General features: G+C 46.3%; 1 protein-coding gene across 1 annotated transcript in view; it reads right to left on the bottom strand.

Moving 5' to 3' along the window:
* Positions 1 to 3,145, bottom strand: part of PDGFRL (platelet derived growth factor receptor like) — a 65,913-nt gene extending 62,768 nt beyond the window's left edge. The window contains exon 1 of the mRNA XM_062213428.1: positions 2,997 to 3,145. Within this exon, the coding sequence (XP_062069412.1) occupies positions 2,997 to 3,051 (55 nt within the window). The 5' untranslated portion in view covers positions 3,052 to 3,145. The remainder of the gene's footprint in view (positions 1 to 2,996) is intronic.
* Positions 3,146 to 12,950: the final 9,805 nt, after the last annotated feature.

The raw sequence follows: 12,950 nt of genomic DNA, 5'->3' as shown, positions 1-12,950 counted from the left end.
TGAGATTCTAGCTCTGCTTGTTTATTTGTTGTCTGTCCTCTCTGTTAGATGTAAGCGCCACAGAGAAAGGTGTCACGGCCTTGGCCAGGGAAACTGTCACTCCTCAGGCCTCTGCTTACCCTCCTGACCATCCACTCTCTCTTGCCCTCTAACTTCTCTCTTTTTTGGCTTTGCGCAGCCAAAATTATTCTACATATCAAACACCTAAACCAAGATCCTAAAGGCTTTGAAACATTCATTATATGCACTTGTAAACAATGGGGAATTTAAAATTCTCTTTTCATTATACAGAGCTTTTGCACTATTTTCTGTCTTTTTCCATGGGATAAATTGAGACACAGAAGTGACCTAAGTCTGAGAATAATCAGGGTCACTGGGTGACCCCCTTTCCTGTCTTACACATCATAACTGATCTCTTCAGCCTTCCCAGGAAGGAAACCCTTCCATAGGGTCCAAAATAAACCCAGATCAGACTGAAGATCAAATTAGCACAGATCAAGGCTGGTGTGGTTCAACAAAACAGTAACAACAAATCGATATTGCTACGTCCTCATTTGCTCCTAGCATTGAATTGAAATACGGAGATAACCAAAAGCTGGTAAGCACCTGCGATTTTATATTGTCATGTGATACCAACAGCACCATACCAATAAACACAGTGGCACAAATTCCCTACAACGGCTGACAATCAGGTGCTGGGAGTATTGTCTAAGTGAGATCCTGGGGTATTTAATGTTTTCATGCCTCAATTTCTTGATGCCTCAGTGGCCTTCCAGCTCTTCCTCTTCATGAGAAGAAATATCTTTTCTAAAAATGCAAGGCCAACGCCGCTGTTGGGACAAGCTGTCCAGTCCTCTATGCACGTACTCACAGGAGAGCCTTTTCCTTGTAGGTCTCCTGGATGTGGCCCCCAGCTCTGAAAGGCTGAGCTGGGGGCCTTCTGCCTGCAGTTGGTGCTTTGGACAGCCCAACAGGTACCATAGCCCAACTTCCAGATCAGAGACAGCTTCTGGAAAGGCTTCTGTGTAATCCACTCCCATTACTTCCTCCCGGCCACAGCCCAGCACACCACCCAAACAGGAAAAAAATAAAAATAAAAACTCTTACATAACTTAAGGGAGTAAATGTACTTTTCCAAGTATGTGTTCCATGTTTTACCCATAGTCTCTCTGTATAACACAAAACCACTATGTTATCATCACACCTAAACTTTATCCTTGTATAATATCCTGTCTGTGCTCAGCACTGTCAGATTTTCTTTTTTCTTTAAAGATTTATTTATTTGAAAGTCAGAGCTACACAGACAGAGGAGAGGCTGAGAAGGAGAGAGAGAGGTCCTCCATCCGATGGTTCACTCCCCAATTGGCCGCAATGGAGCTGCGCTGATCTGAAACCGGGAGCCAGGAGCCTCCTCCGGGTCTCCCACGCAGGCACAGGGTCCCAAGGGCTTGGGTTATCCTCCACTGCTTTCCCAGGCCACAGCAGAAAGCTGAATCGGAAGTGGAGCAGCTGGGTCTCGAACCGGTGCCCATATAGGATGCTGGTGCCTCAGGCCACAGCACCGGCCCCCTGTCAGATTTTCTTTGAAATGCTTTTTAGGTGAATTAAATTTTTATTCAAACAGATGCTAATTTATTTAGGCAGATGTTTGCATAATCACTGACCTGGTCTGGGCGTGCTTTGGCTAAGGGAGATCCATGCTGAAAGCATGCCTGAGCTTCTAAGACTGACATCTTGGGTAAAAACAAGGGAACGGACTATTTGAAATGATTTTTGCCTGGCTATTTCCTGCCCTATTGAAAAAGGATATCAAATGCTACATTTCTGCCATTTCAGCAGGCACATACGAGACTTGCCAGGAGTGGTTTAATACTGCATTTTAAAAACTAAACCCACGCCAACTTCTCTTGGGACCAGGAGTGAGTGTTGCTCCCCAGGAGAGGCACTCCCTGCACTTTATTAAGCATGGCTCTACACTGCAGGATTCTGAAGACTCATGATGGCTTTGGACTTTGCAAATTCAACTGTGGTATTTTCCTGGCAGATCCTTGTCGTTTCACTGGAAAGAAAAGATCGGGTCAGGATGGAGCAGTGGAGAAAATGCGAGCCAGGTTGAGCTGGCTTTGGTGTGAGGTTGCATAACAGCAAAGGCTGAGCTTCAACCAACTTTCAGCAACTTCGTGGCTGAGGGGAAGAATTTCAAAGGAGGTCTGAGGATACCAGGATGTAACTGGATGAAAACCATGCCGTACAAATAACTCCAATTAAATAAGTAATGGAACAAGCAAGGCAATTAAATGCTAACGGTCATACAAATATAACATGAATATTGTACATGACTTCTTTATATGCACACATAGACACACGTGCACACACACAAATGAAGCTAACAGGCACACATTTTAAACAAAAAATGTCTTTTCTTCACCTTTTTCTCATCAATCAGACAAAGAAAGTAACGACGGTGGTGTTTGGATTCGTTTAGAGGCTCCATACACAGAAATTTGGTGCCTCAACTGATCTTGGGGGATTCAAGCTCAAGGTGATAAACACACCACGGACTGCGGAGGGGAGAAGGACGCTTGGAATTTCGCAGAAGGGATCAGCAATTGCCTTGCCTGGGTGGCACCCGCCTGGGCACGGCGCCGAGGTGGAAGCGATCCACCGCTCGCGCGCCACCTCCCAGGCTGACACGTTGACACTGGGGCTGGACCAGGCGCCGCCTGCGGATGCTCGGTTCGCCGGCCGGATAGGCAGAGCGGTTCTGGTGGGCTCTTAAGGGTCAGAGTAGCCGCCCCCTTCCCAGAGGGCTCTCAGGGGAGGTAGAAAGGGGCAGGAGGAAACCCTATGGGCAGTGGGGGGTGGGAGGCAGGTGCACGGGGCAGGTGGGCGCCGGGGCAGAGCCACCCAGGGCCAGAGTTAGAGCAAGGGCTGGCTGCAGCTCTGGCTGGACTGTCAGGGCACAAGCCGGACAGCCCCGGCCCGGGGTCGCTCACCATCCTCCAGCGCTTGGTGCAGCAGCAGAAGGCCCAGCAGCAGCCACACCTTCATCGTCAGGCAGGACAGGCGCCGGCAGGTCGGAGGCGCAGGGGCTGTGCAGGGCGAAGGCAGGAGCCAGGCAGCGGAGCCGGGCGAGGGGCGCCGCCTCCGGGCGGGAGCCGCGGCGCGTCGGGGCGGGCGCCTGGGACGCCACAGCTGGAGGATTCGGTTTCATGAGGAGGAAGGCAGTTTGGGGGGAAAAAAGTTGGAGCTGTTTTTTTTTTTTTTTCCCTAAATTCCCCAACAGTGCAGAGGGACCTCTCCTGCCCCCTGGCGGAGCCGTGGAGCGCGGCGTGTATTCCCAGCGCCCGGAGGAAGGGCTAAAAGCAGAAGTCAGTTACAGGTCGCTCCTCCAATTTCTCCACAGCTCGCGTGTTCATCACGTTTACCAAGGTCAAAAAGGCCCAGGGTTATCCTGCGGGTACGGAGCGGTCACAACCCGCCATAACCACCCGCATGTCGCCAGCGAGGTCTCACTGCCCCGCTAGACTTCTGTTTCTTCCCAGAGAGACTCTCACTGTCGTTAGTTGTTCTGGCTGCTGCTCTGTGCTCCCAGCCTTGGGCCTGTGGGGCCAGCTCCTTTCCCAGGCTCTCAAGGAGGTGCTGGAACACCTGCTGGGTCCTCTTGCCTACGGAAGCCCCATCGCTCCACACCAGCCCTGTTAAGTAGCACTTAGGGAGGTCTGTGCCCAGAAAAACAGGCCTGTGGCAATCCCCCTCACCCACTTGTTAGTCTGAGTCATGATTAGCCCTCTAGGCTCCTGGCAAATGTGGGATTTGTCTCCTCCTGGCAGGAGGCTCCTCAGCTCTTTCCAGTAGCACCCCCCAACACACACACAGATTAAGACTCCCCAGCCCCCTAAAGTTAACGAATGCTCCTCTGGCCCCTTGTGCATCCTTTCCGAGAAGCGTGGTGAGATGAGTAAGATGAAGCGCAAGCCGTAATGCCAGTAGAAATGCAACTCAGTGCAGGTGCTGTGAGTACCTGAGCCGCTCACAGGGCTGGTCCTCAGGGCAGGCTGGAGGAGCCATGGAAAACCCAGGAATCCATGGCTTGGCTTAGCAGAGCAGAGGAAGGGACAGGGAGGAGTGTGTCCTGGTGGGTGCGGCAGGCTGTGGTCAGAGAACGTGGGCCACAGCACGACGCCAGAAGGGAGCACGGATTCACTGTGGGAGTGGAGTGGCAAAGGAGACAGAGCGGATGGTTGGGGGCTGTGGTGGGGCTGGGGCTCCGGCATTTGGTGCCCTCTACTGGCAGCCTGCATAGGTACTGAGCTCACAGCTTCACACCATCAATGCAGTTTGCACGTGAGCGGGTGCCGACGAGTTTTCCCCATGAAGAGCAGGGCCTGGGCTTCCAGCCCATTTCATCGCAGTCTTTAGCACCAAACATGACTAAGGAGAACTCAATGCATAGTCACAGGTTGGGGACACAATCACAGGCCAGGGACGCAAGGCAATCAGGGCCGTAGTTTAGCACAAACTAGTGTTTCTGTCCACTTCATGTAGGAGGGGCCAAGAATTCTACATTCTGTTGCCAGCTGGAATGCCAGCCTTGCCATTCACTGGAGCTGCAATGGAGAGAACGGAGAGAGCAGCGACCTGGGAATACAGGAAACCCAGGTTCAGGTCTTCTTTCTGCCGGGAGCTTTCAACTCCTGCCTTCTCTCAACTTCCTGCACCTGGGTTCTGAGGGGCTCTTGTTTAGAAAGGGGGGAATAGGTCTAGAGATGACCTCAACAGATGCTGACTGCGTGTTGGTATTATGGGTATGGAGGATAGGACATGTTCCTTTAAGGAGTGGACAGCAGTGTGGGGACCAGCATTCAGACGCCGCAGTGCGGTGGAAATCCTGCTGAGAATTCCCAGCAAAGAACCCTGGGAGTGCACACAGCAGTGGTGTCTGCCTCGGCTGCCCCTCCCCCCAGGATTGCTTTTCATTGTTTTTTATTTATTTATTTGTTTATTTATTAAAGATTTATTTATTTACTTGAAAGTCAGAGTTACACAGAGAGAAGAGAGGTAGAGGTAGAGAGAGAGAGAGAGGTCTCCCATCCGCTGGTTCACTTCCCAATTGGCCACAACGGCCGGAGCTGTGCCCATCCAAAGACAGGAGCCAGGAGCTTCCTCTGGGTCTCCCCAGGGATGCAGGGACCCAAGGACTTGGGCCATCTTCTACTGCTTTCCCAGGCCATAGCAGAGAGCTGGATCGGAAGTGGAGCAGCCGGGACTAGAACCGGCACCCATATGGGATGCTGGCACTTCAGGCCAGGGTGTTAACCTGCTGTGCCACAGCGCTGGCCCCTATTTATTTTTAACTTGAGAGGCAGAACGAGGGAGAGAGAGAGAGAGAGAGAGAGAGAGAGAACACTCCCATCAGCTATTTCTCTCCCCAAATACCTACTCCGGCCAGGCCAGGAGACAGGAGCAAGGAAGTAACTCCAGATTTCCCATGTAGACAGCAGGAACTCAGTCACTCAGCCATCACTGTTGCTGTACAGAGTCTGCATTGGCAGGAAGCTGGAGTCAGGAGTGGAGGCAGGACTTGAACTCTAGAACTCTGATGTGGGTATTTGTGTAGCGAGTTTAACTGCCAGGCTAAAAGCCTGTTCTTTTCATTCTGACTTTGTGAGTTGATGAGTTCATGCGCTGTGTTGGAGCCTGGGTTTCTGTCTTTGATTCCTCCACCTCACTCTGCATGGTTGCTGGGTTCTGTCCATTTTGCCTGCTGCCTGAGCACCATAGCCAGCCACCTCTCTTTTAGCATCTGCACAAGGCCTCTCTGCCCTGGCTAGAAATGTTACCTTGTCAGAAGGGCTGCCACAGCCCCCTACCCTAATTGGTCCCCCTGGCCTTCCTCTGGCTCTTGAATTCATTCTTGCCCCAGCAGTCAGCTCCATCTTCAAATGAAATTCAATAAAACCTCACCCTACTCCTTCAAATGCTCTTTATTAGGGCTTATAGCCTAGAGTCTTCAGCCCCTGCTGCCTCCCTCCCTAGGTGGCCACTCCCCATCCTGCCCACCCCTCTTCACCATCAGCACACTCCCATCTCTCACCACCCCTACCTTCTGCACATCCGGGCACCATGTGGTCCCCTACTCCTGTTGCTCCTTCTGCCCTCATAGTCCCTCCTTCCCAGCTGCCCTTCTCTGACCAGTCCCCCACCACCACCCCCCGAATCTCTGGCCTCACTCATCCTAGATTTAGTTGGGCTAAGCGTTTCTCTGGTGTGAATGGATCTCTCTGCCATAGCAGGAAAAACCAAATCCAGCATTGAGCTCTGGATATGGTGGTGATTTTTAAAAAAAATTTTTAAAAAAGATTTATTTCTTTGAAAGGCAGAGTTGCAGTGACAGAGAGAAAGAGAGAGAGAGGGAATCTTCCATCTGTTAGTTCACTCCCCAAATGGCTGAATGGTTGGGGCTGGGCCAGGACAAAATCAGGAGCCAGGAGCTTCATCTGGGTCTCCCATGTGGCTGGCAGGGATCCAAGCACGTGGACCATCTTCGGCTGATTACCCAGGCACATTAGCAGATAGCTGGATTGGAAGTGGAGCAACTGGGACATGAACTGTGCCCATGTGGGATGCTGGCATTGCAAGTGAAAGCTTAAGCTGCTACCCCACAATGCCAACCCCCTTTCATGCTTTTCTTCTGCACTATTGCATGAATTCAAAGGCAGGAAGTGTGTTTGGTTAAAGTTCCTATTCTGACACTAATATCAGGAAAATTCAAGGCGTTGTAAAAAAGTTCATGAAAAGTGCATAATGTGAAAAATATGCATGGATTTCAAAAATTTGTGCAAGTCAATAAATTATCTTTTAGTTTCATATTATTGAATTGTTCATGTTTAGTTCTTAAATTCACCTATAGTTTGATAGCAAAAGTTAGAAATCTAATTTTATGTGTTTCCCATTGGAGAATGTTATACCACCATTTGTTAAATGATTGGTCCTTTTCCCATCATTTTGAGCTTTCATTATCCCTTAAATTGCAAGCATTCATGGATCCATTTCTGTTCTATTTTATTCTTCTGGTCTTTTTGTGCCTTCAGATGTGTCACACTGCATACACTGATATTGATGGATGGTGGGGTTTGTTCTTTGGGCAAGGGATGTCTCCAACATTGTTCTAATTATCTTTGCACATATTCTCTTCCAGATGAATTTCAAATCAGCTTGTTTATCCATAAAATATTTAGTGTTTTGATTGTGATTGCATTGAATTTGTCTTTGGGGGAAGAATGGACATATTTACAGTGCTGTCTTCCTACTGAAGAAGGTCATAATGTTTTATGTATCTTTCCATTTTCACAGGCCTTATTTTATGTCCCAATTATGTTTTAATTGGCTAATACTGACATTTATATGATAATTTTCAAGTTTTGCATTCTCAAGTCCCTTTAATGTCAAATGTATGTTGGCTACATTTGAGCTACATATATGTATATGTGTGTATGTAAACACATGTACCTATATAGTTACACAAATGCATAGGTCTATACTTTGACATATTTTTTCTAAGGCTTACTTGGTATTTGTTAGGCCTATTTCTTACTTTTTGCTTATTTATTTTGTTATTGTGAATGAGATTTCCTCCATTAAATTTTCAAATTGGCTAAAGCTAGTATTTAGAAATCAAATTTAGAATTCTACCTTCCCAAGCCTCTTCTATATCACATATACTTCAGGTCAATGTAGGTATACAAACTTAAACCTAGTTCTGTGTTATGGACTGAGTTGTCTTCCCACTCTACTCCTTGTTACCTCCACCTCCATCCTCGCCTCTACGATTCATATGTTGGAGTTTTAAATCTCAGTTCCTGATAATGTGACTATATTTGGAGAGAGGATATTTCAGGAGGTAACTAAAATGAGGTCATTATGTTGGACCCTAATCCAATATGTCTACTGACCTTTGAGGAAGAAGAAATTTGGACACAGGCAGAGGGAAGACCAGGTGAACACATGGCGAGAAGGTGGCATCTCATAAACCAAGGAGGCAGGCCTCAGAAGAAACCAATCTGCCAACACCTTGACCTTGGATTGCTATTTTCAGAACCATGGAAAGATAATTTCTGTTGTTTAAGTGACAGTCAATGGTACATTATGGCAACCAAAGTAAACTCATACAGGTGTCTGTAGTAGGATGAGAAAAGGAGTTAGGAGAAGTACAAAGGCTTTCCAAGACATATGGCTGCTTAATCACAAGGCTTATTATCCTTGAATGAGACAATCTCAAAATGACTTTGAATTTGAAAATAAACTGCCAAAGCTGTATTTTTAATGGTTTTTATTTCACTATAAAAATCCTTGTACTTCTAGTGTGAGAAGGAATTTTATTATTAGAATCTCTGTTCATGTTGATCTTTCCCATTCTTTCTCAAATTGCTGTAATGTTGGCCAATTAAAATAAGCATATTCTTGAAGCTCTAAATCAAATATAGCCAGAAGCCTGGTTCCTAAGGGCTGATTAATTTTTGTATGGTTAGCTTGTAGCCAGTCCTCTTAATGGGCTTATCTCTTGGGTTTTCAGATCAATTACCTGCCACTCCTGATTGGTTATTGTTGCTGCCTTACTCTTACATTAGCTCCTGATTTCTCATTGTCTCTACCTTACTCTTACATTAACTTTTTTTTTTTTTTCAGTTCAAGTCCAAAGGGTTTTTTTTTTTTTCATAGAAAGCTTTTATTTAATAAATATAAATTTCACAGGTACAACTTTTGGATTATAGCTGTTCTTCCCCCAATACCCACCCTCCCACCCCCAAACCATCCCACCTCCTACTTCCTCTCCCATCCCATTCTTCACTAAGATTCATTTTTAATTATCTTTATATACAGATGATCAACTCTACACGAAGTAAAGATTTCGACAGTTTGTACCAAGAAAGACACACAAAGTATAAAGTACTGTTTGAAGACTAGTTTTACCGTTAATTCTCATAGTACAACTCATTAAGGACAAAGGTCCTACATGGGGAGCAAGTGCACAGTGACTCCTGTTGTTGATTTAACAACTGATACTGTTATTTATGATGTCAGTGATGAAGGCTCTTGCCATGGGCTGCCAAGGCTATGGAAGCTTCTTGAGTCCACAAACTCTGACATTATTTAGACAAGACCATAATCAAAGTGAATGTTCTCTCATCCCTTCAGAGAACAGTACCTCCTTCTTTCCACTGGGATCTCACCCACAGATTTTTCATGTAGTTCAATTTTTGCCACAGTGTCTTGGCTTTCCAAGCCTGAAATGCTCTCATGGGCTTTTTTAGCCAGACCCGAATGCCTTAAGGGTTGATTCTGAGGCCAGTGCTTATATTAGCTTTTTTTTTTTTTTAAAGATTTATTCATTTAAAAGTTAGAGTTACACACAGAGAGAGGAGAGGCAGAGAGAGAGAAAGGTCTTCATCCTATGGTCTACTCTCCAATTGGCCTCAATGGCCAGAGCTGCGCCCATCTGAAGCCAAAGGAGCCAGGAACTTCTTCCAGGTCTCTCACGCGCATGCAGGAGTCCAAGGACTTGGGCCATCCTCCACTGCTTTTCCAGGCCTTAGCAGAGTGCTGGATCATAAGTGGAGCAGCCGGTTTCGAACTGGCGCCCATATGGGATGCCAGCACTTCAGGCCAGGGCATTAACCCACTGCGCCACAGCGCCGGCTCCATACATTAGATTTCAAGTTTATAATCTAGTGATACTAACCCCATAAAGCAGAGTGTCTCAGAGATGGAACCAACCAGGGGCCCCATACTTGTCCTAAGTAACTGTATTCCTTATATAGGAAAAGAGGCAGCTGGAAACACAGGGGCCCCTTGGAGAAAACTGTTCCCAGGGAACCATACTCACACCTGAGATGGAACCATGTGATCTGAGCAGCTGTGCATTGCTCCCTGGCTCTGAAGAGGGAGGGTCGTAGCTCCAAGCATTTGCTTAACAAGTGGGGACTGGAAAAGAAAGAGCAGGGGAAGGATAAGAAAAAGAGGAGTGGAGGAGTGAACCAAGTGTGATCCCAGGGTAGGGACAGCTTGCAGTTACAGACCAAAGCCTGCAAAAGCATGTTTCTTTCCGTATTCCTTGGAAGCACAGGTTTATACACAAAGTGTAACTGGCAGATGAAGAGCAAAAAGGTTAGCAGTCTCTTAGGGTAATGAGAAGTCACAGTGAAATTTCAGTGCTTCTATTATAATGATCTCATTGCTTGTGAATTGTATCCGATGCAGCATTTTCATTACAAATCCTAATTAATGGAAGTTCATGGTAGTCTTAACCACTGTACCAAACGCCTGCCCCCAGGATATTTAACTTCGCTAACTAATCTTCATTAACTAAGGAAATACAACCAAGATTAGCTTTCTACAAAAATTAAATGCTTCAAAATTTTAGCTGGAGTTAACTTTGGTGGCCTTAAATAGACCACTATTTAGCAGTCATAGAAAAAACCCTTGCTCTACTTTTTTTTTATCTCCTTCAAAGTGGAGAATACCCCCAGGAATTTGGCCTGTGATTTGGATATCCCTAAGAGAAGGACATTCAGCTTCTTTTCTTACATTTATTTATTCAAAAGGGAGAGACACACAGGTAGAGATCTCCCATCCACTAGTTCATTCTCCAAATGCCTGTACCAATCTGGGTCTCCCATGTAGTTGGCAAGGACCCAAGTACTTGAGCTATCACATGCTCCTCCCAGGGTGCACATTAGTAGGAAGCTGTAATTGACAGCAGAACTGGGACTCGAACCCAGGCACTGAGAAGCAATATGGGCACTCCGAGCAGTGTTTAAATCACCGAATGCCTGCCCTCAAGACATTTAATTTCTCTTGCTACTCTTCATTAAGTATAGAAATATAATCAAGATTTATTTTTTTTAATAAGACTTAAATGTTTCCTAGTTTTAGCAGGAGCTAACTTTGGTGGTTTTAAATATAGCACTCGCTGCAAATCTCATTCCAAGAGAAATGCCAGACATTTTTGATGCTCCCTGAGCAGCTCATGGAGAGAATACTAGAGGGTAAGGCAAGGATTGCAGAACCTTAGTCTACTTAAAATCACAGGCAAAAGGAACTACCTTCCTAGCTCCAGGACATAATATGTGTAAAGACACATCACTTGTTGAATACTTGCAAGGGTCTGTAAATGGTAAGAGAAAAAGGGGTAATGTTAAGCTAAAACATAAAACACAAAACTGGTGATTTAAGACATCAGCTTCTCCTCCCCTTTGCTCCTTCAAACTTTGCTTTCTCCTGCTTACTGGCTCCAAATACTCATTTTGAAAAGAATCTACTATCATTCATTTACACCTTGGTACCAAGTCAATGAATGTCCCAAGAATGATGGGATTTAAGCCTGATTCTGAGCAGGGCAGTAAAGCCCTTAGTTTTTGTGTCATTATTTTCAGGCTGCAGGAATGTGGCACAACAGTTAAGAGACACTTGGGACACCGGCATCCCATTTCAGAATGCCTAGTCTGAGTCCTGGCTCCTCTGCTTCTGATCCAGCTTCCTGCTAATGTGTACCACGGGAGGCAGCAGGTGAAGACTCAAGTACTTGGATCCCTGCCGCCCAGGTGAAGACTAGAGAGTTCCAGACTGCTGACTTTAGGCTGGGCCAACCCCAGCTGTTGCAGGCATTTAGAGAATGAACGGGAGGAAGGATTTGTGTGTTTTTCTACTTTTCAAACAAAATGAAAATAAAAAGTGTTAAAAATTATCAAGCCTCAGTGGGACACTGGGGGACTCTGCTGACTTGCGAGTCCCAGCCATTGGGGAACCCCCGATTCTTGAATCATGACAATGCGGCAGTGTCCACAGTGGCTTAAGAGACACCAATGGAAAAAGGAAGATCTTTCTCTCTGTCTCTCTCACTGTCCACTCTGCCTGTCAAAAAAAACAAACAAAAAACAGAGACTCTATGCTCTAGTCAATCTGCTTCCCATTGTGGAAGTAACGGGCCCACACTGGGCTGCAGAGCATTCCTGGGTAACGCAGTCTGTCTTGTGTCTTCCTCTTTCTGTCAACTGTGCCAGTCTCATGGGAGTAACAAGTGCTCTTCACCCAGAGTTCTGCCATCGGAAATTTCTGGTGCCTCAGTGTGTCAGAGGTGGCCACCACTCTATTACGAGCAGGGCTCACATAAGTAAATCTCGAGCCAAGTTTCTTCTTGGTTTCATAATACTTTGACCTACTTTAAAAGATAGTAAATTAATGGCAGTTATTTTTGTATGACTTTGAGAACGTTTAGCTATGTTTTATGGGATGAAATGAATCACTGTTTCCATACAGGCACATGCTGACTTCTTGGCGCAATCCCTGAGCGAGCCACACACTTTGAGTCCTCAGACCAAAGGGAAGCCTTCTGTAGCCCTAAAACAACACAAAGGAGATGGTGTTCCTGCGCCCCTGGGGCTCCCGGCTGGACCCAGCCCATTCGCGGATCCTGGGCTGTGTCTTCTGTCATGTGATCCCATGGTACAGCAGCAGAGATGGGACTCCCAAACCTAGTTGCAACCCTGGGGCAGGGGCCTGGCACTGTGGTTATGACATTGGTTGGCATGCCCTTGTCCCACACTGGAGTATCTGGGTTTTATTTCTATCTCTGGCTCCTGACTCCAGCCTTCTGCTAAAATGAGTCCTGAAAAGCAGCAATGATGGCTCAAGTAATTGAGTTCCTGCCACCCTATTGGAGACGTGGATTGAGTTCCTGGCTCCAGCCCTAGCTTGGGCTGTTGTGGGCATTTTGGGAGCGAACCAGTAGATGCAAGATCTCTCTCTCTGCTTCTCAAAAAAAGAAAACAAAATACCAAAACTTAGTAGTAATTCTATCAAGCCAATGATTAGACACATTATTTCAGTCTTCTACTTGGCAAATATTTTGTGATTTTTAGTTGTTGTTTTTTTTTAAAGATTTATTTATA

Source organism: Lepus europaeus, chromosome 16 (assembly GCF_033115175.1).
Source record: "Lepus europaeus isolate LE1 chromosome 16, mLepTim1.pri, whole genome shotgun sequence".
Taxonomy (NCBI): Eukaryota; Metazoa; Chordata; class Mammalia; order Lagomorpha; family Leporidae; genus Lepus; species Lepus europaeus.
The sequence above is the reverse complement of the archived record's forward strand: the minus strand, read 5'-3'. Positions and strand labels throughout refer to the sequence as shown.